This window comes from Colobus angolensis, unplaced genomic scaffold, assembly GCF_000951035.1.
Source record: "Colobus angolensis palliatus isolate OR3802 unplaced genomic scaffold, Cang.pa_1.0 Scaffold40, whole genome shotgun sequence".
NCBI classification, from domain to species: domain Eukaryota; kingdom Metazoa; phylum Chordata; class Mammalia; order Primates; family Cercopithecidae; genus Colobus; species Colobus angolensis.
In genome coordinates, this window is record NW_012117377.1 from 9,518,985 (window position 1) to 9,544,856 (window position 25,872).

Genomic DNA, 25,872 nt, shown 5'->3' on the forward strand with positions numbered 1-25,872 from the left:
AAAAAAAAAAAAAAAATTTTCTTCCAATTTGTTGGCTGCCTTTTCACTCTGTTGATTGTTTCTTTTGCTATACAGGAACTTTTTAGTTTGATGTATTCCCACTTATTTATCTTTACTTTTGTTCCTTTGCTTTTGGTGAGACATTAAAAATATCCATGCCAAGGCTAATATCAAGAAGTTTTTCTCCTCTGTTTTCTATTTTTTATTTTTAGTTTTTAATTTGTTTAGAGATTGGGTCTCATTCTGTCTCCCAGGCTGGAATGCAGTAGAGTCATTACAGCTCACTGTTTCCTCAAATTCCTGGGCTCAAGTGATCTTCTTGCCTTGGCCTCCTGAGTAGCTGGGCTACAGGTGCACACCACCATGCCTGGCTAATTTTGTTTTTATTTTGTGGAGACAAAGTCTCACTATGTTGCCCAGGCTGATCGTGAACTTCTGGCCTAAAGTGATCCTCCTGCTTCGGCCTCGAAGAGTGCTGGGATTACAGGCATGAGCCACCATGCCTGGCTTCTTCTCTGTTTTCTTCTAGGAGCTTTACAGTTTTAGATCTTATGTTTAGATCTTTAATCCATTTTGGGTTGGGATTATAGGCATGAGCCACTGCGCCCAGCCTGAGCTCTTTTCTTTTTTTTTTTTTTTTTTTTCTTTTGAGACGGAGTCTCGCTCTGTCACCCAGGCTGGAGTGCTGTGGCCGGATCTCAGCTCACTGCAAGCTCCGCCTCCCGGGTTCACGCCATTCTCCTGCCTCAGCCTCCCGGGTAGCTGGGACTACAGGCGCCGCCACCTTGCCCGGCTAGTTTTTTGTAGTTTTTAGTAGAGACGGGGTTTCACCGTGTTAGCCAGGATGGTTTCGATCCCCTGACCTCGTGATCCGCCCGTCTCGGCCTCCCAAAGTGCTGGGATTACAGGCTTGAGCCACCGTGCCCGGCCCCTGAGTTCCTTTCTTTTGGAGCATATTTGGTCTGCTTTCTCTCTAGCTTCAGCACCTGAAGTTCTTGCTGCTCCTGCCCCGGGCCCGGCCCTGAATGACACCTTCGTCTGGTTCACGGAGACTCAGGTCTGCTCTCATGCCCCTGAGCGGGACTAGATGCGTCTCTCATCTTGTAGAGCATTCTCTCTGCAATTCTGTAGAAAGGTGGTGGTCATCGGAACCAACTGCTTATTCTAGCTTCTCTGTGCCAGGCTCTGTTTTAAAGGCCTCACGTTTAGTCATTCACTCAGTGTTTTCTGACAGCCTTCTAAGATAGGTGCCATTATTTGTTCTGATGTAGTTCTTGGTCAAATGCAGCATAATGAAGGGATCAAGGAGGGAAGAATTCCAAACAAAGCCACTTGTTCACCCATCCTGAGTCTAGGAGATTTGGAAGATCTAAAGAAGTAGCAGGCGATTATTGTCACCGTTTTACAGATATAGGCACAGAGAGACCCAGTCATTTGCTGACTTCCCTCCACTGAACTGGGCGCTCGTCCTTGTCACTTACCCAGAGGCTGAGCAAGTGCCTCTCACCCACCAAGCTCTGTTGAACTTGTGCCTTTGCCAGGCTGTGATCCTGTGGCTGTCTCATGGAGCTGCAGAGTAGGTCTGTGTGTGTCTCTCCTCAAGCTACTCAAGGTGAGGCTTTGTGTGCATGCCTGGCACATACCAGCCATTCCGTAAGTGTCAGTGGAACAGGTGAGTCAATAAGTCAGGGAGTAAAATTTGTGCTTTAAAAGTAGAACATGATGGAGAGAACTTGTACTGCCTTCCAGCCACCTTGCTGTGAGAGGGCAGGGCATGGGCCCTGGAGTTTGAAGGCTGGGTCAGGTCATGCTCTGGATTCTTTACTCGCTCACATGGCATGTCCTTAGTTTCACTTCCCTCGCTGTCAGTGGAGCTGTGGCAGCGGGCAGTGTCAGAGGCAACATCCGTTTAGCACTGCCAATTCGACCCCCAGCCCATGTTACACTGGCCTGCCACGCTGCTTCTGTGGGGTGCCTCCGAGGAGAGCAACGTGGACCCAACTATGGAACCGAGACACGGCTTTGACAACACTGTTGATCCCGTCTGGAAAACCCAGCTGTGTGAGTAACCATTCCTTTCTCTGCCTCTGCTATGAGTAAGTGGGGACCACATCCTTCCTGCCCCTTCTGGGGCTGTGACTGCTATAAATTCATTGCATTTCCTCCCTAGCTGTTCCTGAGGCTGGCATCTGGGTAAGTCCAACTCCGTGGGGCAGGGTAGGCGACAGGACTGGGAGAGCAGTGGGGGAGGTTGTGTGGAGAGGGCAGAACTTGTCTTGGTGAATGCACCAGCAATTTCTTCTGCTAGCCTCCAAGTCTGTGCTTCAACAACATTTCTGGAATATTCTTTTATCGTTATTTGGGCTCTACGTGTGCAAGTGCATGTGTGTGTATGTGGTGGGGGAAAGAGGAGAGGACGGGGCAGCAAGCATAGTTTACACCCATGACTTCAGCAGATTTGCCCAGTCTCCCTCCCAGGGGAGAAGATGGATGGGATACATAGAAGGAAACAAACCTCCTTAAAAACCAAAGGGCAGCAGATACTGTGCTGGTGTTAGGGTGGAAGGAGCACAGAAGAAAGGCAGAATCCTGACGTGGATTGAAGGACTGATGGGGCAGGAGCTGGGAGGGTATGCAGAGCTCATAGGGCTGTCTGGGGAGCAGCCACCTCAGGATGCACAGGGCTGAGTTTGCGGGGCTCAGGAGGCGAGGAGTAGATAGGCAGGAATGGAGATGGGACGGGAGAGATGAGTGAGTCTGGGGCGTCTTGACATTGAACTGCAGTCACAGAAATTCCAGTTTGGAGAGCTCCACTGTTTTCCAGGTTCTCTCCCTCCCTTGAGTGTTATTTATGGCTTTGGGTTGAGGTGCTTTGCCAAATGCAGTATAATCAAGGGATCAAGGAGGGAACAATTCCAAACAAAGCCAGCTTGTTTGTCCAGCCAGGCTCTAGGAGATATGGAAGATCTGAAGATACAGCAGGTGGTCGCTAGTTTTTGTGGAACTCAAAGTCTGGTTGGGAAGACTACGTTGGTGAACGCTGCAGTGAAATACCTGTGAGAAACGCTGGGAAAGTGTGTCTTTTAGTCATCTATTTTGTTGTCTTTGTCTTTGTCTGACTGAAACAAGTGATGGAAGACATGGTCTCACAGCTCTGGTCAAAATCCTGGCTCGGTTCCTTCCTGGCTCCAAGCCCCTCGGCAGGCTTCTTAGTCCCCCTAAGACTCAGTTTATGCATCTATAAAATGGGGCTAGGAATAGATGCACCTCAGAGAGCTCTGTGCGGGTTAGATGGGGAAAAACAGTGAGCGCCTAGCCTGTGGAAAGCTCTAAATTAATGTGAATTATAATGATAATTGCAGATTTTGCAAGGAGACATTAAATAGATGTATGCTTTTATTTATTTAATTTTATTTTTTGAGACGGAGTTTTACTCTTATTGCCCAGGCTGGAGTGCAGTGGCGTGATCTTGGCTCATCGCAACCTCAGCCTCCCAGATTCAAGCAATTCTCCTGCCTCAGCCTCCCGAGTAGCTGGGATTATAGGTGCCTGGTACCACGCCCAGCTAATTTTTGTATTTTTAGTAGAGACAGGGTTTCTCCATGTTGGTCAGGCTGATCTCCAACTCCTGACCTCAGGTGATCCGCCCACGTCGGCCTCCCAAAGTGCTGGGATTACAGGGATGCATGTTTTTATTATTCTCCGTTATGTACTCCCAGCTTCATCTTACTTCAATCCACTGGTTGATAGAAGTGCAGTCAAAGACCGTCCCCTCCTCTGCAAGCTTTTATGTTCTCTCTCCTCTCTCCCTAGCCATGTCCTGCTCTGCTATCAACAGTTACTCACCTCCTGGCCTTCTCCTTCTGTTGTCTCTCATCCCTCTTCCCTCATGAAAACAGAAGCAAAGAGCTAGAGCCTTCAGTTTGGAGGAACTGAGAACATTCTCTTCTGCTTTCTCATTTTATAGATGAGGAAACTGAAGTGGAGGAATAGTGAAGAGCTTGTCCAACGTTTTTTGTAGCCCCGTACGTAATCAACGGGGACAAAAGTTTTCTTGCTGATGTGTCAAGATGGCATCATGAACTGGTTGTTCACCGTAAACTGTAATACAATCCTGTTTATGGACTGGTTTACATATTTTTCCCTGCATAGGGAAGCCTTTCTTCCATAGCTCAGAACACACTCCTAGATCGAGCCAACAGGAGAACTTTCTGGTGAGCATTTGGCTGATTTTTTTTTTTTTTTTTTTGAGGTGGAGTCTCCCTGTGTCACCCAGGCTGGAGTGCAGTGGCGCAATCTTGGCTCACTGTAACCTCCGCTTCCCGGGTTCAATCAGTTGTCATACCTCAACTTCCTGCGTAGCTGGGATTACAGGCACCCACCACCACACCCAGCTAATTTTTGTATTTTTAGTAGAGATGCAGTTTTGCCACGTTGGCCAGGCTGGTCTTGAACTCCTCAGCTCAGGTGATCTGCCTACCTCAGCCTCCCAAAGTGCTGGGATTACAGGTGTGAGCCACTGTGCCCGGCCTTGGCTAACTTTTCAAAATTAAAAATTATGACTTGTTACAGTCATGTGAACTTTTTTTTTTTCTGTCTGTTTGCTGAGTTTTTGATAATTTATCTCTCTCAAAGTGGAGACTTTAGAAAAGACTCATCCGTATGCCGTGTTCACTGCCTGGTATCTTGGTGAGGACCGAAGCCTAAGGACCCTGAGAACGGCTGCAGATGAAGATGGAAAGCACCCGCTGCAAGCTGGCCAGGTACCTGGAGGACCTGGAGGATGTGGACTTGAAGAAATTTAAGATGCACTTAGAGGACTATCCTCCTCAGAAGGGCTGCGTCTCCCTCCCGAGGGGTCAGACAGAGAAGGCAGATCACGTGGATCTAGCCACGCTAATGATTGACTTCAATGGGGAGGAGAAGGCGTGGGCCATGGCCGTGTGGATCTTTGCTGCCATCAACAGGAGAGACCTTTATGAGAAAGCAAAAAGAGATGAGCCGAAGTGGGGTGAGTGGAAGGAAGACTTTAAAAAAAATTGTGGCGAAGTGCACATCATGTACAATTTTCCACCTTAATATTTTTTTTTTTTTTGAGACGGAGTTGCTCTTGTCGCCCATGCTGGAGTGCAGTGGTGCGATCTTGGCTCACTGCAACCTCCACCTCCCAGGTTCAAGCGATTCTCCTGCCTCAGCCTCCCACGTAGCTGGGACTACAGGCGTTGCGCCTCCACGCCCGGCTAATTTTGTATTTTTAATAGAGATGGGGTTTCTCCGTGTTGCTCAGGCTGGTCTCAAACTCCTGACCTCAGGTGATCCGCCTGCCTTGGCCTCGCAAAATGTTGGGATTATAGGTGTGAGCCACCGTGCCTGGCCTTAATAATATTTAAATGTACAGTTCAGTAGTGTTAGGTACACTCACATTGTGCAACCAATCTCCAGAACTGTTTTCGTCTTGCAAAACTGAAACTCCTCACCCGTTGGACAGTAACTCCCCCTTGCCTCATTCTCCCAGCCCTGGTAACCACCTTTCTATTTGCCATCTCTGTGAATCTTACTACTCTGGGTACCTCATGTAAGTGGAGAAACATACAGCATTTTTTTCCTTTATGAGTAGTTTATTTCACTCAGCATAATGTCCTCAGGGTTCAACTATGTTGAATCACATGTCAGAATTCCCTTCCTTTAGAAAAGACTGTATAAATACTCCATGGTACGCATATCCCAAATTTTGTCTAGTTATCTGTTGATGGACACCTGGATTACTTCTACCTTTTTGTTATTGTTAATGCTGTTATGAGTGTCGGTGCACAAATATCTCTTCAAGACCCTGCTTTGAATTATTTGGGGTGTATACTCAGAAGTGAAACTTCTGAATCATATAGTAATTCTGTTTGATATTTTGAGGAACTGCTCTACTGTTTTAGATACCATCTGTGCCATTTCCCACCAGTAGCACACAAGGGTTCCAATTTCTTCATATCCTAAGAACACATGTTATTTTTATTTATTTTTCCTTTTTTATAGTTGCCATTCTAATGAGTGTGAGGTGGTATCTCACTGTAGTTTTGATTTCCATTCCCCTAATGATAAGTGATGCTGAGCACCTTTTCATGTGCTTGTTGGCCATTTATAGAGCTTCTTCAGAGAAAGTTCTGTTCAAGTTCTTTTCTCATTTTCAGATCAGATTTGGTTTTTGTTGTTGCCTTGTAGAAGTTCTTTATATATTCTAGATATTAACCCCATGTCAGATATATGATTTACAAATATTTTCTCCCATTCTGTGGGTTGTCTTTTCATTCTGTTAACTGTGTCCTTTGATGCACAGAAGTTAGTATTTATTTTTTTTTAATAATTTCTTGGCCGGGCATGGTGGCTCATGCCTGTAATTCCAGCACTTTGTGAGGCTAAGGTGGGTGGATCACCTGAGGTCAGGAGTTCAACACCAGCCTGGCCAACATGGCAAAACCCCATCTCTACTAAAAATACAAAAACAATTAGCCGGGCGTGGTGGTGGGAGCCTGTAATCCCAGCTACTCAGGAGGCTGGCCTGAGATAGGAGAATCGCTTGAACCCGAGGAGTGGAGGTTGCAGTGAGCTGAGATTGCACCACTGCACTCCAGCCTGGGCTAAAGAGCAAGACTCCGTTTCAGAAAATAAAAATCTCTTGTATTGTCTTGGTTTCTTCCTCTTTTCCCCTCTCATGGTAGTGCTATGAGAAGGTGGAGGCAAACTGTTTGTTTTCTCTAACTCCTTTAAAAAGCTAGTGCAGAGTGTACCTACCCCCGGCACCTGCCATGATTAGTTCCTCTTTATCTGAATCTCAGCAGTGCCTAGACCCACCTCCAGTCCTCCATCCAGCTCCTCCGATCACGTTTTGTCCAGTGTCTGCTGTGTGGTCAGCAGGCTCGGGCCTCTGCTTCCTATGGCCCAGAGGGCAGCCTCTCTCCTCGAAGAACCGTGGAGTTTGTGGCAGAAGCTGTTCCTTTCACCATCACTTTGGAAATTGGAATGTGAAAGAAATTCTCTTAATCCCCATGTACACATTGAGGATAAGGTTCTTTCTTTTGTCTTGTGTTCTAGGCAAAGGCAGGGCTCAGAGAAGGGCAGGGTATTGCAGGATGATGATGTGGAGCCGGTAGTGATGGGAAGGAGGAATAAAAATGAGCCAGTGGATAGGGAGACACATGTTAAGGCAGGGCAGCAGTGTGGGTGTAATGACACTGGGGAAACAGACAGGCGTGTGCAGCCGGGGGAGATCAGAAGCCGACTTCCGCAGTGACTCTCACCTGTAGTCCCAGCTACTCAGGAGGCTAAGGCGGGAGGATCGCTTGAGTCCGGGAGTTCAAACCCGGCCTGAGCAACATAGTGAGACCTCATCTCTGAATAAATAAATAAAGCAATTATCATTGCGTCAGTACTTATATACTCACATACCCAAATGAAAGTGTCATAATCACAACTGTAGAAGTACTTTGCTAAGCAGTTTGTATGAATTTTGTGGCACATTCAAGAACCCCATGAAATAGCCACTGGTTTTATCCCTCCTGCAAGTGAGTGAAGTGAACCTGGAAGAGATTCTGACTGGCCCAGGCCTTCTTTCTAGCCATACCCAGAGCTGGGGTAAAAAGCAGAGTGTGTCTTTGATCAAAGCCCAGCTCTTAACCACTATACCATCTTAGCTTCCATGTCTGGATTTTGAGGCAGAGAAGTTATAACTAGGGTCAGAAGTTTGTTGTTTGTTTCCTGGGGTGGGGTTAGGTTTCAGGTAATAGACTTTGGCTAATCTACTGTGATGGCTCATACCCAAGTCCCAGTTGCTCAGGTGCCGAAGTAGGTGGATCACTTGAGCTCAGGAGTTCCAGGCTGGAGTGAGCTGTGACTGTGCCACTGCCCTCCAGCCTAGGGTACAAAGCAAGACTCTGTCTCTTAAAACAAAATAAATAAAAAGAATAAGGTTTTGGTTTTGGCTTAGATTGTTTGGATTTTGTTTTGTGACATAGTTACCAATACCTTTCTTTACTTTCAGAATAAGTAGACAGCTGTCAGAGGTCTTTTATGGGCTGGGCACAGTAGCTCATACCTGTAATCCAGCACTTCAGGAGGCCAAGGTGGGAGGATTGCTTGAGCCCAAGAGTTTGAGACCAGCCTGGGCAACATAGTGAGAACCTGTATCTACAAAAAATGCAAAAATTAATTGGGCGTGGTGGCATGTGTCAATAGTCTCAGCTGTTCCGGAGGCTGAGGTGGGAGGATCACTTGACCCAGGAGGTTGAGGCTGCAGTGAGCCGTGATTGTGTCACTGCACTCCAGCCTGGGCAATAGAGTGAGGCCCTGTCTCAAAAAAAAAAGAGAAAAAAATCATTTATGTTCCTCGTAGATTCCTGCCCACCTGAAGTTATCTGTCTTATATATTTCCCCTAGTGGCTAACTCTTGTTTTACCTAACCTGAATTTCTCCTATAGAATGCCTTCTTGGGATGTGCTATCTAGTGACTGTTTGGATTTGTGATTCTCAACACAGATGCATGTTGGAATCACCTGGGAGCTTTTAGTATGTAATGGTTCCTGGGCCTCACCTCAGAGGGACTGAAAAAAAGAACCTCTGGGAATGGAGTCCTGGAGTCCGTGTTTTTAAAGCTTCCTGGGTGATTCTAAAGTCAGCCAGGATTCCCAACCACCAGATTAGGCATGAAACAGACTGATCATTCTCACTCTTGAAGAACCAGACATCTAGACTTGACAATAGAAGATGTGTGTGAAATGGATTGCAGGGAACTGGAGTCAGGGAAGGGTGACCTTTCTTAGTCCACGGCTGCGCTGGGGATATAGGAGAGCTTGGAGATGCCTTCAGAATCAGGCTGCCAGGGTCAGGCAAAAGCAAACGAGGGTAAAAGAAACTTAGCCTGCTTCCCATGTTTGCTGATTGATTTCCAGGCCTGAGGAAGAGATTCTGAGGCTGGGGACAGTGGGGACGCAGGCTTGGCAGGTGGACAGCAGGAGTCGTTCTGAGACTAGGAGTGCAGAAATGCTCCCAACTAGACTTTTGACTGAACACCTGTCCTCTGCAACTCAGAGCCGTGTTTTGATTTGGGGGATGTTTGGGGTCTCTTCTCTCATGCCAAATATTAGGCCAGGTTTCAGTTGCGTCCTCTGTGATAATAGTTCTGGGTTTTGACACCTTTTTTTCCCTTTTAGGTTCAGATAATGCACGTGTTTCTAATTCCACCATGATGTGCCAGGAAGACAGCATTGAAGAGGAGTGGATGGGTTTACTGGAGTACCTTTCGAGAATCTCTATTTGTAAAAAGAAGAAAGGTAAGCACCTGGGGTGGTGCTTCTAGTTGAGCTTTAAGGCCTGGTTCAGGAGGCTCTGCGAAGCTGAGCAGCTGGGTAACTTGGCCACACTCTAGGCTCCTGCTCTTTAGGATGCAAAGGCCTGTCTCAGGAAATCCATGGTCAGTTGAAGAAACACATTCATGTTTGTGTGGCTCTTGCAGTCCCAGAGCCAGCAGGGGTGATTAGGCGTTTCAAGTTTGATGAGGCGTGGGATGTAGATTATTTAAAGGAATACGATTGATTCAAAGAATCTTTGGGCTGGTGGCTACACATACAGACAGGCCTTCTGCTCAACTGTGTATCTGAAAAACTTGACAACAGAGATTCTTGGCAGCTTTCCCACCCAGTGGAGAGAAGCTGCACCTTCCATTTCTCTGTTCCAGTTACCACTCGCTTCCGACCACAGGCCCCTGTTGAGAGCGCATCTCAGGTGGATGTGTGTGGCCTTTCCCCCTAACTTCCTGTCTTTGCCGTAGATTACTGTAAGAAGTACAGAAAGTACGTGAGAAGCAGATTCCAGTGCATTGAAGACAGGAATGCCCGTCTGGGTGAAAGTGTGAGCCTCAACAAACGCTACACACGACTGCGCCTCATCAAGGAGCACCGGAGCCAGCAGGAGAGGGAGCATGAGCTTCTGGCCATCGGCAAGACCAAGACGTGCGAGAGCCCTGTGAGTCCCATTAAGATGGAGTTGCTGTTTGACCCCGATGATGAGCACTCTGAGCCTGTGCACACTGTGGTGTTCCAGGGAGCGGCAGGGATTGGGAAAACAATCCTGGCCAGGAAGATTATGTTGGACTGGGCGTCGGGAACACTCTACCGAGACAGGTTTGACTATCTGTTCTATATCCACTGTCGGGAGGTGAGCCTCGTGACACAGAGGAGCCTGGGGGACCTGATCATGAGCTGCTGCCCTGACCCAAACCCACCCATCCGCAAGATCGTGAGCAAGCCCTCCAGAATCCTCTTCCTCATGGACGGCTTTGACGAGCTGCAGGGTGCCTTTGACGAGCACATAGGACCGCTCTGCACTGACTGGCAGAAGGCCGAGCGGGGAGACATTCTCCTGAGCAGCCTCATCAGAAAGAAGCTCCTTCCCGAGGCCTCTCTGCTCATCACCACGAGACCTGTGGCCCTGGAGAAACTACAGCACTTGCTGGACCATCCTCGGCATGTGGAGATCCTGGGTTTCTCTGAGGCCAAAAGGAAAGAATACTTCTTCAAGTACTTCTCTGATGAGGCCCAAGCCAGGGCAGCCTTCAGTCTGATTCAGGAGAATGAGGTCCTCTTCACCATGTGCTTCATCCCCCTGGTCTGCTGGATCGTGTGCACTGGACTGAAACAGCAGATGGAGAGTGGCAAGAGCCTTGCCCAGACATCCAAGACCACCACTGCGGTGTATACCTTCTTCCTTTCCAGTTTGCTGCAGCCCCGGGGAGGGAGCCAGGAGCACTGCCTCTGCGCCCACCTCTGGGGGCTCTGCTCTTTGGCTGCAGATGGAATCTGGAACCAGAAAATCCTATTTGAGGAGTCTGACCTCAGGAACCATGGGCTGCAGAAGGCGGATGTGTCTGCTTTCCTGAGGATGAACCTGTTCCAGAAGGAAGTGGACTGCGAGAAGTTCTACAGCTTCATCCACATGACTTTCCAGGAGTTCTTTGCCGCCATGTACTACCTGCTGGAAGAGGAAAAGGAAGGAAGGACCAACGTTCCAGGGAGTCGTTTGAAGCTTCCCAGCCGAGACGTGACAGTCCTTCTGGAAAACTATGGCAAATTCGAAAAGGGGTATTTGATTTTTGTTGTACGTTTCCTCTTTGGCCTGGTGAACCAGGAGAGGACCTGCTACTTGGAGAAGAAATTAAGTTGCAAGATCTCTCAGCAAATCAGGCTGGAGCTGTTGAAATGGATTGAAGTAAAAGCCAAAGCCAAGAAGATGCAGATCCAGCCCAGCCAGCTGGAATTGTTCTACTGTTTGTACGAGATGCAGGAGGAGGACTTCGTGCAAAGGGCCATGGACTATTTCCCCAAGATTGAGATCAATCTCTCCACCAGAATGGATCACGTGGTTTCTTCCTTTTGCATTGAGAACTGTCATCGGGTGGAGTCACTTTCCCTGGGGTTTCTCCATAACATGCCCAAGGAGGAAGAGGAGGAGGAAAAGGAAGGCCGACACCTTGATACGGTACAGTGTGTCCTCCCAGGCTCTCATGCTGCCTGTTCCCACAGGTGAGGAAACTTGGCTTCCAGCTACTTCCTCCTGCTTCCTCGCCAGCTTCTTCTTGGCGCTTGCCTCCTCTCATCTCTTTTCAACTGTCTTCCAAATACAGTTGCCACGGCTACATAATGCCACCACCATCTGTTTTAGACCCCTTGATGAGCAAAGATTGACGTATGGTAGGTGGATAAATGGGATGAGGAAAAAACAATAAAACAAGGAACAAATGTTTGGGAAATGCCAGTTTAGCATAAGGTAGGATTGCCTACAAATGTTTGTCAGCTGAAACTGCTTGTAAGCTACTTGGAGCGCTAGTGCCTAAGAGTCAGTCAATGTCTGTGGGGCAGAACAATGCCAGAGAGCCTGTGTCCCAGGAGCACGGGATAGAGGGCCTCAGAGCGGAGGCTGGGGGGAGGTTTCTTAGAAACGTGCAATCTAAGCCTGCCTTTAAGGAATGGTGGAACCTGGGTGCATAGAGAAGAAATTAAAGGAATTCTGGCACTGAAGACTGGTGTGAGCCAAGTCATGAATGCAGTCTGAGAAAAAGCGTGTGCAGGTGACAGTGGAGAGACACACAGTGTCCTTGGGAAAAAACACGATGAACGTAAATCAAGGGAAATAGAGCAGAAACGTCGAGACCCTCCGTCGAGGCCCCCATGTTGCTCTGCACTGGGCTGTGGCCAAAAGCCTGTTTTCGGGGCTGTTCACACACTTGCTGGGTGGTTGGAAGCTAGTGGCCAAGTCTGTGCAATGAAATGGTTGAGTCACCTGACTCCTGAGTCCCTTCTGGGTTTGTCATTCAGTGCCTCCTGCAGAAGGACCACCCACAGTGGTTGTAGGAAGGTGGCTACCCTGTAGTGATGTGTGAGTTTAACCTGGATAGAAGATACTAGGCATGGGGCACAGTTAAGGGAAACAGGAGGCTCGGCCCTTCCACAGGCAACAGTGAGTTTCAGCTTTCTCGATCCCTGGACATTACCACGACCAGGACCACCTTCGTAGTCATGGTTTGGCCATGAAGGACTGACTGCCCACGGGACCCAGTGGTGGCGAAGACCCAGGTCCTGGTCACAGGGACTTGAGGTCCGGCTGTGGGACTGTCTGGAAACAAAGGCAGATGTCGGGGGGACGGGGTCACGGACTCTGACAAGGAAACTTGCAGAGTATCCAAAGCACAAGGGGACGGACCTGTTGACCGGTGGGGCGCGGGTGTCCCTGCTCAGCCAGCTTCTGGAGGATGGGCAGTGAGAGAGTGAGAGAAGGTGAGGGGCAGCCAGGCTGGGGGTATACAGTGTTTAGAGAGAGGGCAGGCGTGGGAAAACAGGGTACGGTTTCAACAGCAGCAAACAGTTCCAAGTGACTGGAAAAAAGACAGTTGTCTTCATCCGTCAGGCTGCCATAGCAAAACACTACAGGCTGGTTGGCTTATAAGTGACAGGAATGTTCACCTTACAGTTCTGGAGGCCGGGAAGTCCATGATCCAGGCTCTGGCAGATCTGGTGTTTGGTGAGGGCCTGTTTCCTGGTCAATGGTGCCTTCTCACTGTGTCCTCAGTGGTGAAGGGCCAGTGCAGCTCTCCGGAGTCCCTTTCCTAAGGACAGCAGTCCCACTCCTGAGGGCTCCAGCCTCATAACTTAATCACACCTCAAAGGCCCCGTCTCCTAATACGTCACATTGAGGGTGAGGATTTCAGCATATGGATTTTGGGGCACTCAAACATTCAGACCGTAGAAATGGGAGAAGAAGAGTAAGACAGAGAGAAAAATAGGCAGAGCTACTCATTAAGAGTGAGGTGGAGAGGGCAGGGAGACCTTATGAAGATCACATTCCTGTGAGGAAGGCTTGCACACTCTCAGTGAAGCCCCAGTGGGAGGCTGAGCACCCATCCCTCTAGATGCCTTCCTCTGAGGACAGACTCTGACTGGAGCCCTGGTCGGGGGCTCAGCACCCGTCTTTCTAGATGGCATCTGCCTTCCTCTGAGGACAGACTCTTACTGGAGCCCTGGAGGGGGCTCAGCACCCGTCTTTCTAGATGGCATCTGCCTTCCTCTGAGGACAGATTCTGACTGGAGCCCTGGTAGGGGGCTCAGCATCCATCTCTCTAGATGGCATCTGCCTTCCTCTGAGGACAGACTGACTGGAGCCCTGGTAGGGGCTCAGCATCTATCTCTCTAGATGGCAGCTGCCTTCCTCTGAGGGCAGGAGCTTGCTTTGTATGTTCCAGTCCCTTCTAAGAACCAGAAGCCTGAGCATCTGTTAGAAATGCAGGATCGTGGACCCAATCTTAGACCTAGGGAGCTAGACTTTGCATTTGAATGAGAGCTACAGGTGATTCAAAGGTGACTGCATGTGTGGGTGCAGTAGCTCCTGCCTGTAATCCTAGGTTTCTGGGAGGCCAAGATGGAGGGATTGCCTGGAGCTAGGAATTCAAGTCCTTCCCGAGCAGCAAAGTGAGAGCACTTCTTTACAGAAAAACAAAAGCAAAAACGTGACTGCATGTTGGAGTCACCTGGACATTTAAAAAAGATCCATATAGCTGGACACAGTGACTCATGCCTGTAACCTCAGCTGCTCGGGAGGCTGAGGCAAGAGGATTGCTTGAGCCCAGGAGTTTAAGGCTACAGTGAGCTGTGATCATGCCACTGCATTCCAACTTTGGGTTACACCTAAAAAAAAAGTTTAAAAAATTCGTCTGGTTGCACCTCAGAGATTCTGATTTTATTTCCATGGATGTGGCCTGGGCTTGGGATTTTTTTTTTTTTTTTTGAGATGAAGTCTCGCTCTGTTGCCCAGGCTGGAGTGCAGTGGCACGATCTTGGCTCACTGCAGCTTCTACCTCACAGGTTCAAGTGATTATCCTGCCTCAGCCTCCCTAGTAGCTGGAATTACAGGCTCGTGCCACCACACCCAATTAATTTTTGTATTTTTAGTAGAGAGAGGATTTCACCATGTTGGCCAGGCTGGTCTTGAACTCCTGACCTCAAGTGATCCACGCACCTCAGACTCCCAAAGTGCTGGGATTACAGGTGTGAGCCACCATGCCCAACCTGGCCTGAGGATTTTGGTGAGCACTCCTGATGCTATTGTGTAGCCCGGAGTGAGGACTGGCCTCTGGTCACCCAGCACAGAACGTTCAGGGCCATGTTGGGACAGTGGACTGGTAAGGGCGAGAGAGAAGGACACTGGGGAGCAGGCTGCAGGGTGCCACCGTCAGCCACAGTCACAGGCTCATGCTGTCCATCCGAGAGGAGGCAGAACTGGTTTTTACCAAGGCTCATCCAGCCCTCTTCATTTCTCTGGGAGTAATTTTTGGTTTCGCGACCCATTTCTTAATCCCTGGAAGGCATTTCTCTGAACTGGTGCCCCCAGCTCCAGTTAGTTATTATTCAAGGCTGATTTCTTTTCTCTCTGTCTTCCTTCTCATTCCTAGATTGGTGAACAGCCATCTCACTTCCAGTTTTTGCCGGGGCCTCTTTTCAGTTCTCAGCACCAGCCAGAGTCTAACCGAATTGGACCTCAGTGACAATTCTCTGGGGGACCCAGGGATGAGAGTGTTGTGTGAAACGCTCCAGCATCCTGACTGTAACATTCGGAGATTGTGGTGAGTCCCCATGCGTGTGATCTGTGTGACTGCAACTTCATATGAGAGAGAGAGAGAGAGAGAGAGAGAGAGAGAGAGAGAAACAGAAACACACTGGAAAAAGATCTTCAGGACCAGATTGCTGGTGTGGTTTCTTCCTTTTCTTTTCTTTTTCTTTTTTTTTTTTTTTTTTGAGGTGGAGTCTTGCTCTGTCGCCCAGACTGGAGTGCAGTGGCGATCTTGACTCACTGCAACCTCTGCCTCCTGGGTTCAAGTGATTCTCCTGCCTCAGCCTCCCGAGTAGCTGGGACTACAGGCGCCCGCCACGTCGCCCGGCTAGTTTTTTGTATTTTTTAGTAGAGACGGGGTTTCACCGTGTTAGCCAGGATGGTCTCGATCTCCTGACCTCGTGATCCGCCCGTCTCAGCCTCCCAAAGTGCTGGGATTACAGGCTTAAGCCACCATGCCCGGCCTTCTTTTCTTTTTTTTTTTGAGGTGGAGTTTTGCTCTTATTGCCCAGGCTGGAGTGCGGTGGTGCGATCTTGACTCACTGCAACCTCTGCCTCCTGGGTTCAAGTGATTCTCCTGCCTCAGCCTCCTGAGTAGCTGGGATTACAGGTGCCCGCCACCACACCCAGCTAATCTTTTGTATTTTTAGTAGAGATGGGGCTTCTGCATGTTGTCCAGGCTGGTCTCGAACTCCTGACCTCAGGTGATCCGCCCGCCTCGGCCTCCCAAAGTGTTGGGATTACAGGCGTGAGCCACAGCTCCTGGCCTGTGGTGTGGTTTCTGCTGTAACAAAGTGCCATAGACTGAATGGCTTCAACAACATAAATTTATTTTCTTGCAGTTCTGAGGCTGAAAGTCTAAGATCAAGGTGTCAGCAGGGTTGGTTTCTTCTGAGGCCACCCTCCTTGGCTTGTAGATGCCCCCTTCTCCCTGTGTACTGATGTCGTCTTCCCTCTGGGGGAAGAGTGTCCTAGTCTCCTCTTCTTACAGGGACAGTCTTGATGGATTAGGGCTCACACGCATGACCAAATGTTAACCTAGTCACCCCTTTTAAGACCCCATTTCCCAAAACAGCCACATTATGAGGTCTTGAGGATTAGGGTTTCAACACGTAAATTTTGGGTGGGGGACACAGTTCAGCCCAGAACAAGTGAGAAGGCAAAATGGATTGGAGGCCAGCTGGGAAAGTTTTCTGTGGGGAAGAATGAAGGAGGAACTGAAAAAAATGTCATTTCTTGAAAAGACCATGATGCTCAATATTTCCTCATGGACCATGTTCATAGATGAGAATTGGAGAATTTGCCATTTACCACAATGGTAACCTCAGCTAAAAACTATGAAAACACTTTTTTTTGTTCTTTGAGACAGGGTCTCCCTCTGTGACCCAGGCTGGAGTGTGGTGGTGTGATCACGGCTCACTGCAGCGTCGACCTCCCAGGCTCAAGCAGTCCTCCCACATCGGCTCCCCCGAGTAGCTGGGACTACAGGCGTGCGCCACCACGCCGGCTAATTTGTGTATTTTTTTTGTAGAGATGTGGTCTCATCACGTTGCCCAGCCTGGTCAGAATGCTTTGTATGGGTTGAAATGTTGCAGGGTGCTTGTTCTTGCCTGTTGTCCCAGCTACTCAGGAGGCTGAGGCAGGAGAATCGCGTGTACCCAGGAGGCAGAGGTGGCAGTGAGCGGAGATCGCATCATTACACTCCAGCCTGGGTGACAGAGTGAGATTCCATTTCAAAATAATAATAATAATAATAATAATAATAATAATAATAATAATAATGATGATGATAATGATGGGCTCGCTCCCTCCCACACCATGACTCAGATCCACACGCCCCAGGCGCTGTGCCTGGGCTGTCTCACTGGCTCTGTTTCGTTCCCTGCTCTGTGGATGCATGCAGGCGTCTGCATTTTTGAGGAGCCGCACAGCCAGTGTTAAAGGCCGCCACTCTAGGACATTTTCCTACCTCCCTCTCCGGCCCAGCACACTCACCTTGTCACCAGTTTTACCAATTTTTCCTTCTACCCGAGCTGTTTTCCACTTTTCCTCGTCCTCACCCCACCAGCCCAGGTCCAGCAACCGTCACCACTTGCCTGGACACGCGGTGACCTCCTAGACCATCGGCTCCCCGGGGATAGGGTTTGCGTTTGCTTGTCTTGCCGTCCTCTTTGCCACACCGGGACAGGCATCTGAGTCCCTGTCGGTGGTCAGAAACGCACACTGAATGAATGTTGGCTCTGGTCTCGCTGTGTCTGCCTTTCTCCCTCACCAGACCATTCTCCACACAAAAGTAAGATGGTCATTTAGAAAATTCTGATTTGATTGTGCTGTTCCGTGGCTTAAATGCTCTCTCTCTGCTCTGCTCCTTATTTTTTACTTTATCTATTTATTTTTGTCGATGTAGGGGGTGCAAGCGCAGCTTTGTTCCATGGATATATTATTGCACAGTGGTAGTGTCTGGGCTTTTACTGTAACCCCCCCTTTTTTTTTTGAGACGGAGTCTCGCCTTGTCGCACAGGCTGGAGTGCACTGGCGCGATCTTGGCTCACTGCAACATCCACCTCCTGGGTTCAAGCGATTCTTCTGCCTCAGCCCCCTGAGTAGTTGGGATTGCAGGCGTGGGCCACCACGCCCAGCTAATTTTTGTATTTTTAGTAGAGACAAGGTTTCACTCTATTGGCCAGGCTGGTCTCAAACTCCTGACCTCGTGATCTGCCCGCCTTGGCCTCCCAAAGTGCTGGGATTACAGGCGTGAGCCACTGCGCCCGGCCTTTGTGTAACTCTTACCCAAATAGTGAACATTGTACCAATAAGTAATTTTCCAGCCCTCACCTGGCTCCCACCCTCCCACCCTTCTGAGGCTCCAGTGTCTATCATTCCACGCTCTGTGGATGTTACCCTTTGTTTAGCTCCCACGTGTAAGTGAGAACATGTGGTATTTGACTCTTTGCTTCTGAGGTGTTTCACTTAAGATAACGGCCTCCAGTTCCATCCATGTGGCTTTGAAGGTGTGACTTCCTTCTTTTCTATGGCTGTGCAGTATTCCATTGTGTGTATAGATCACACTCTCTTGATCTTTGCTCTTCTGATAAAATTTCAAATTGTCGTACCATGGAGACTGGTTCTTTGGGACACTTAACCTTATTTCTCCAACTTCATCCCCAAGTTCTCTCCCCACTGCCATTGCCCCTGTATGATTCTGGAGAGGGAGACACAAACAGGAAAGGGTAGGTGACAATGAGATGTTTTGCAGATAAGTAGAGATCCATTTGTCCATTTGCTTGAAGTTGGTGTAAAGATAGGCACAGAAAGGAAGGTGGTCTAACAGGCTCCAGGACCTATGAGCTATTGCCCTGGAAAGAAACTAGAATGTCGTTCTTGCCCCCACGACAGGGATAAATTTTTGTTGCTGGTGGTAGTGGTGACGGTGGTAGTGATGTGCGTGTGTGTGTTTGTGTGCATGTGTATAACGGCGAAACCAATAAAGAATCAGAGCTGCAGCAGGGTGCGGAACCCCAGCACTTTGAGAGGCTGAGGTGGGCAGATCATAAGCCCAGGAGTTCAAAACCAGCCTGAGCAAGCTGGTGAGACCTTGTCTTTACAAAATAATAAATAAGTACATAAATAAATAAATAAAATAGCTAAGCATGGTAGCACATGCCTGTATTTGCAGCCACTTGGGAGGCTGAGGCAGGTGGATCCCTTGAGCACAGGAGTTCTAGGTGGCGGTGAGCTATGATCTCACCACTGCACTCCAGCCTGTGCGACAAAGTGAGACCCTGTCTCTAAAAAAAAGAAAAGAAAAAGAAAGAGAAAAAGAATCAGAGCTGCTTTTCCTTTCAATATAGATGGATGGCTGGGATGAAATCGTCAAGCACAATGGGGTGACAATGTTGGTAAAGATGAGAAATAGCTGAGTGCAGCGCTGGCGAGGGCAGCCAACCGCGGGCTCGTCAACAGTTAGGAACATGAGGGAAGGAGGTGGGGTGCACAGGCCCTCACCGCCCGTTTCACTTACAAGCCAGGAGCGCACCATTCACTTGTCTGGGAGGTGACTGCAATGCACCCGGCACTGTTTACGGCCAGGAGTTCACTGACAGGTGCTCCCTCTGCTGTGACTGGGGAGCCTGGGGGCTGACCTCCCAGTGTGCCTTGTGCTGTATTCCGGAGTTCTCTGGTCAGATGTGTTCTGACGCTTTCTGCCTCTGTTCTTGGCATGAAGGTTGGGGCGCTGCGGCCTCTCGCATGAGTGCTGCTTCGACATCTCCTTGGTCCTCAGCAGCAACCAGAAGCTGGTGGAGCTGGACCTGAGCGACAACGCCCTTGGGGACTTCGGGATCAGACTTCTGTGTGTGGGACTGAAGCACCTGTTGTGCAATCTGAAGAAGCTCTGGTGAGTTGAGCCCATTCCCCGAAGGAAGCCCTGCCAACAAGGCGTGTTTCGCACTCTGGCTTCAGTGGGGCCTGGTGGGCTGGAGTTTGAGTGACAGTGGCCTCGGCGGCTCAGGTGGCTGCCTGTGCTTGTCTCTGGGTGTCTGTAGCATTTCGGTCAGTTAGTGTTTGCTGTGGGGAAAGTCACACACTCAACCCTGACAAGGAGCATAAGTAATAAAAGAAGAAGATGACTGCCTGTACGGTGCCAACTGCCTGTAGGGTGCCCACTGCCGAGCTGAGAAAAAGAAAAACCAGTGTAATGCATTGCTTTTTAGAGGAGTTTTAGAATTTCATGACAAGCCCTGGGTCCTCATGTTGTATAAGAAAAATGGTGCTAAAGCAATGCAGACACTCGATGTTGTACGCAGCCCTTCCCTGAATGCTTCTGGGAGACTTGCATTTTGAAGGAGAGAAAAAAACACTTAAACATGGAAGGGCCAATTCTCACCCATTAGGATGGCTGTTATCAAACAAAAGCAAAAAAACTAGAAAACAACAAGTATTGGCGTGGATACGAAGAAGTGGGAGCCGTTGTGTATTGCTGGTGGGAAAGTAAACGACGCAGCCAGTGTGGAAGGCAGCACGGCAATTCCTAAAAAAATACAGAATGACTATTGAAGCCAGCATTTCCACTCCTGGGTATATCCGCAAAAGAGTTCAAAACAGGAACTCAGCCGGGCGCAGTGGCTCACACCTGTAATCCCAGCATTTTGGGAGGCCAAGGCAGGTGGATCACTTGAGGTCAGGAGTTTGAGACTAGCCTGGCCATCATAGTAAAACCTTGTCTCTACTAAAAATACAAAAATTAGCCAGGCATGGTGGCCCATGCCTGCAATCCCAGTTACTCGGGGTGGAGGCAAGAGAATCGTTTGAACCTGGGAGGCGGAGGTTGCAGTGAGTCAAGATCACGCCACTGCATTCCCACCTGAGTGACAGAGGAAGAGTTAAAAAAAAAAAAAAAAAGAAGGCAGGAACTCAAACATGTTATTTGTACACCCATGTCCATAGCAACACTATTAGCAATAGCCAAAAGGTGGAAATAACCCAAACGTCCTTCAACGGATAAAGGGTGTTGAAAAGTGCTATATATGTACATTCAGCTTTAAAAGGAATTCTAGTACGCACCACAACATGGATGAGCCTCAGGGCCATGGTGCTAAGTGAGATAAGCTAGGCTCCAAGGGGCAAATACTCTGTGATTGTCCTTATAGGAGGTGCCTAGAACAGTCAGATTCATAGAGACAGACAGAAAGGTGGTTGCAGACAATGGGAGAGTGGGGAATGGGAAGACATTGTTTAGTGGTTATGGAGTTTCAGTTCTGCAAGATGAAAGGAGTTCTGGAGACGGTGGTGAAGATGGTTGCACAGCAGTGTGAATGTGCTTAAGGCCATTAATCGTGCACTTAAAAATGGTTAAAATGTTAAATTTCATTTTACACGTATTTCACCACAATAAAGCTGAATGTAGGCAGCTGGGAAGATGTAGTATTGGTGCGAGCTTGGAGAATGCTTGCTTGTTATTCCGCCAGATGGAAGAGGAAATCAGAAGTGTACGTAGAGCTTGTGTCCACTCCCTTTCCATGTGTAAACTGGAGTAGAGGTAGTGGCAGGTACGGGTGCCTCCTTGTTCGTGGTGGAGCGTGGGTGAGAGACATGACTGACATTCTGCCATCTTTATGGAAGGCTGGTCAGCTGCTGCCTCACATCAGCGTGTTGTCAGGATCTGGCGTCAGTATTGAGCACCAGCCGTTCCCTGACCAGACTCTACGTGGGGGAGAATGCCCTGGGAGACACAGGAGTCGCAATTTTATGCGAAAAAGCCAAGAATCCACAATGTAACCTGCAGAAACTGGGGTAAGTCTTCATGAGTGTCTCAGCAGAAACGTAACTTCTTTTCAGAGGTGAATTATGTGGAGAATGTGGATGGGGGTTACTCTGGTCAGGCAGAGTTGAAGGTAGAGTAAGGAGGTAAAAACATCAGCAATGGTTGGAAGGACTGGATGTGTATAATGTATACTACTGCTAATGAGATAATTTATGCTAATTTATGATTATGGCATTAGAGTTTCTTAGTGTTGGAAGAAACCTTAGAGATGGTGTAGCCCAGTTGCCCATTGAGAGGAAACCTTGCTTCCAAGGCACTCACATGAGTAGTCACCCATTTACGTGTGCATGCTTGCAAGTGTGCAAGTTATCGCACAGTGCGTGCAGCCTCTACACTAGGAAAGAGCTCTTACCCTGCAGCCTCTGCACTAGGAGGGAACTTTTACCCTGCAGCCTCTACGTTAGGAGAGGGATCTTACCCTGCAGCCTCTGCACTAGGAGGGAGCTCTTACCCTGCAGCCTCTGCACTAGGAGAGAGCTCTTACCCTGCAGCCTCTGCACTAGGAGAGAGCTCTTACCCTGCAGCCTCTGCACTAGGAGGGAGCTCTTACCCTGCAGCCTCTGCACTAGGAGAGAGCTCTTACCCTGCAGCCTCTGCACTAGGAGAGAGCTCTTACCCTGCAGCCTCTTTATCCTCAACAGTGTCGTGGCTCAGCACCTTCACCTGTGTAGCCATGCTCTCCCAGGTACACAGGCTGGTTTGTTAGTGTCTCTCTTTGAAATGTGGTGCCCAGACCTGATGACACGTGGTGGATGTTTTAGCTCCTGTTGCAGAGAACTATGGTTTCACTGGTGGAGCCTCTGATTTCCTTATGTTTTTTGGCAGTTACATAAGCCTTTTGGTTCATGTTGGAATTCTGCAGTAAACAGTAGTAGAGAATACCCACTAATAACCATGCACTTTCCCTGTACCACTTTCCTGTATCACCTGCTCTTTCCTGTTCTTACATGGATTTTCTCAGTTGGCGTCAGAAAGATGCTATAAGCTGGGTATCTGTGTCTCCAATTTAAAGAGGAGAAAATGCAACTCAGGGAGCCTCATACCTTTGTCCAAGGACACTCAGAGAGAAGGTTGTGGAACTCAGTGTAGACAAACTGTCTGTGACCCCCCTTCCCAGCCACTGCCTTAATTCCCAGTGCATTGCCTTAGGAGATGCTGCTAACGGGCTCTCTACGGGGCTTCTTCATCTGGCTCTCAGCCTAAGGGTGGGACCTCCAATTTAGCTTTGCTAAACCTCATCTTACCCGTCTTTTGACCCATTGACTAGGCAGTTTCGAATCTTGATTCTGTCAATGATATCTACAAATACAACGAGCAAATTGTATAGGTCTTCATTCATTCACATTATTAATATATATACCAGCCAGATCAGCATTCAGGACAAAATAGAGCCGGAAAGGTCTTCCCAAAGGAGTAATCCACTAATCCTTAATTAACAACCAATATCTGTCACAAAGCTCTGATCCTTCCTTGGGCCTGTCCCATCAGCCCATCCTCACATGTGACCATGTCTCTTTCTGTGAAGTCTTCCTGCAGTGCCTTCATTTCCTCGCCTTAGGGCGTTACCCTTCCTTAGCAAACTGCCCTAGAGTATTACCCTCCCTTAGCAATTTGACTTCTGCTTCTCTGGGTTTGTTCAACAGACATGACTGGGTCCTTTTATTTTGCAGGCCCTCTGGGGGCTTTGTAGTGGGCACTGACAGTAGCCGTGAGTAAACAGACCACAACCCTGTTTTCACAACCATTATTTTAGGGAAACGATAACAGATAATAGACAAGCTAAACAATATACAGTGTATATAAGAGCTATAAGAAAAACTCGAGTGACGGCGAGGGGTGCTTCTCTGCTCAGGCTTGGTGAGTGCCTCTCTGAGCCGGTGACATTGGAGAGGTGCTAAGTGAAGTATGGGATGGGCTGTGAAGGAGCCGGAAGAGCCCTCCAGGCAAAGCAGATGGAACGGAAGGGACCCAGCCATAGGCGCTCAGGTGACTCTCAGTGATCCTGGTTCCAGATTCCAAATGACAAACAAGCCAATTACAAATGTGCCTGTTGCATCTGTAATACACTCTATGTAGTCAATACCCAACCTGGTAGAGCTCCTGTAATAAAGTATCACAAACAGAGCAGCCTAAACAACAAGAGTTTATTCCACTCAGTTCTGGAGGCCAGAGTCTGAGACTGAGGCATCAGCAGGCTGGGTCCTTGTAGGTCGTACAGGTCCTTCCCAGTCCTTATTTCAGTTGACATCTGCTGCCTTTAATTCACTTCTCTCTTCCTCTTTGGAAGCCTTCTTCTCTCTAATGTTTAGGTCACTGCTCTGTCTTTCCTGCTAATGTTGTAGCTTCCCCCTTCCTGGATCCTGCATTGGCTTCTCTTCCTGTGGTCTGGGGATTTTGCCACTGGTTTAGTTTTGTCGTTTTATTTTTTTTGAAATGGAGTCTTACTCTGTCACCCGGGCTGAAATGCAGTGGCGCAATCTTGGCTCACTGCAACCTCCACCTCCTAGGTTCCAACAATTCTCCTGCCTCAGCCTCCTGAGTAGCTGGGACTACAGGTGTGCACTGCCATGCCTGGCTACTTTTTGTGTTTTTAGTAGATATGGGATTTCACTATGTTTGCTAGACTGGTCTTAAACTCCTGACCTCAGGTGATCTGCCTGCCTTGGCATCCCGAAGTGCTGGGATTACAGGCGTGAGCCACACACCCTGCCTGGTTTACCTTTTGTTTGTTCGTTTGTTACTAAATGTTTCTACACTCCCTGAGAATTCTCATATACCTCTCAATTTCAACAACAATAGGTCTTAAACCCAGATGTCATTCACAAAGTTTTTATTAGAAAAGTAACACATACTTGGTGTAAACATATCATAGTACAAAGTGGAAAGTGAAAACTCCTTCTCAGCCGTCTTCTGAGAGAGCCATTTACAATAGTCTGATGAGCAACCATCCAGACTTTTAAAAATACAATAGATTGTTATATAATCCATCCATCTATCCGTCCGTCCATCCATCCGTCCGTCCATCTGTCCGTCCGTCCGTCCATCCGTCCGTCTGTCCGTCCGTCCATCCATCCATCTGTCCATCCATCCGTCCATCTGTCCATCCGTCTGTCCATCCATCCAAGGGAGTATCAGAGCTTTGTGAACATATATTGGTTGCTAATTATGGACAAATGGATTTCCTGTATATGCTGATCTGGATGGTATCAGTAATGTGAATGAAGACCTATGCGATTTTCATGTTGCATTTGTAATACATTGTTACGTAGTATTTTAAATGCCTAGTCTGTTAGAGCTGCTGTAATAAAGTATCACAAACAGAGAAGCTTAAACAACAGAAATTTATTATCCCTCAGTTCTGGAGGCCAGAAGTGTGAGATTAAGATACCAGCAGGCTGGGTCTTTCTGAGGGCTGTGGGGAATCTGTTCGTGCTTCTCTTTGGTGTCTGGTGGAATGTCATCTTGCTGACACATTTTGACATTCCTTGACCTGTCGATGCCTCTCCCACACCATTGCCTTTATGTCTACGTGGCGTCTTCCCTGTGTCTCTGTGCATCTTTCTCCATGTCCCATGTTTCCCTGTGAAAGAACACAAGTCATGTTAGATTAGTAATGACCTCATCTTAACTAATTACATTTTCAGTAACCATATATCCAAATAATGTCACAATCTGAAGTACTGGCGCCTAGGACTTCCATATATAAAGTCTTGGAGGAAACAATTCAATCCATAGCACCATATCTATTGAAACTAGAACCATGATATAAATATTTTTCTGTGATACTCTTTTTTTATTTATCATGGATAAATTTCCACACTGATTTGTGTAGATCTATTGATTTGGGGCATAATATCCCATAGTGTCCTTTACCATAATTTATTTAGTCAAATAATGCATTTTGGGATAACTGTTCTTTTCCACTATTACAAACAACTCTGCAAAAAGCACATTTTTATATATAGTTTTATGCATGTGTATAAATGTTATGTATAGTTTATGCATTTGCTTTTGAGATAGATATCTATAAGTGGCATTAATCAGTCAAAACTTTTACGCACTTTATGTGTTAGGTGTAGCCATAGATGTGGCTGTGTGTTAGGTATAGCCTATGTGTTAGGTATAGCCACATTTTGTTTTTTCTTGAACTTTAGGTCCTCATATCTGGCTGCATATTGTGTGCTGCCTGTCTCAATGTTGCTCAAGATCACACATGCTGAGCCTTTGCAACATTGGTTTAATTATCATACCCCACCTTCCACCCCTGTTCTCTGACCTGCTCCTGCCCTCTTCCTCCCGCCTCGTTGAATGGTGGGGCTTTCCAGGAGGCTGCCGAGTGAGTAAACGGAGGACGGTCCTAAAGCTCTGCTTTCAGTTCCCTCTACCGCTCATCATTACACCAGAGGGAA

At 48.1% G+C, this 25,872-nt stretch overlaps 1 protein-coding gene across 3 annotated transcripts in view; it reads left to right on the forward strand.

The window, feature by feature from the left end:
- Nucleotides 1-2,155: 2,155 nt before the first annotated feature.
- Nucleotides 2,156-25,872, forward strand: part of NLRP3 (NLR family, pyrin domain containing 3) — a 32,185-nt gene continuing 8,468 nt past the window's right edge. The window contains exons 1-7 of one of the 3 annotated variants that reach the window (XM_011955746.1): nt 2,173-2,193; nt 3,968-5,011; nt 9,198-9,317; nt 9,815-11,564; nt 14,984-15,154; nt 19,367-19,537; nt 21,262-21,432. In XM_011955746.1, coding sequence (XP_011811136.1) covers nt 4,729-5,011; nt 9,198-9,317; nt 9,815-11,564; nt 14,984-15,154; nt 19,367-19,537; nt 21,262-21,432 — 2,666 coding nt within the window. In that variant the 5' untranslated portion in view covers nt 2,173-2,193; nt 3,968-4,728. Of the gene's footprint in view, nt 2,194-3,967; nt 5,012-9,197; nt 9,318-9,814; nt 11,565-14,983; nt 15,155-19,366; nt 19,538-21,261; nt 21,433-25,872 lie in introns of those variants that run through there. The other 2 variants (XM_011955748.1, XM_011955747.1) reach the window with 2 other exon arrangements.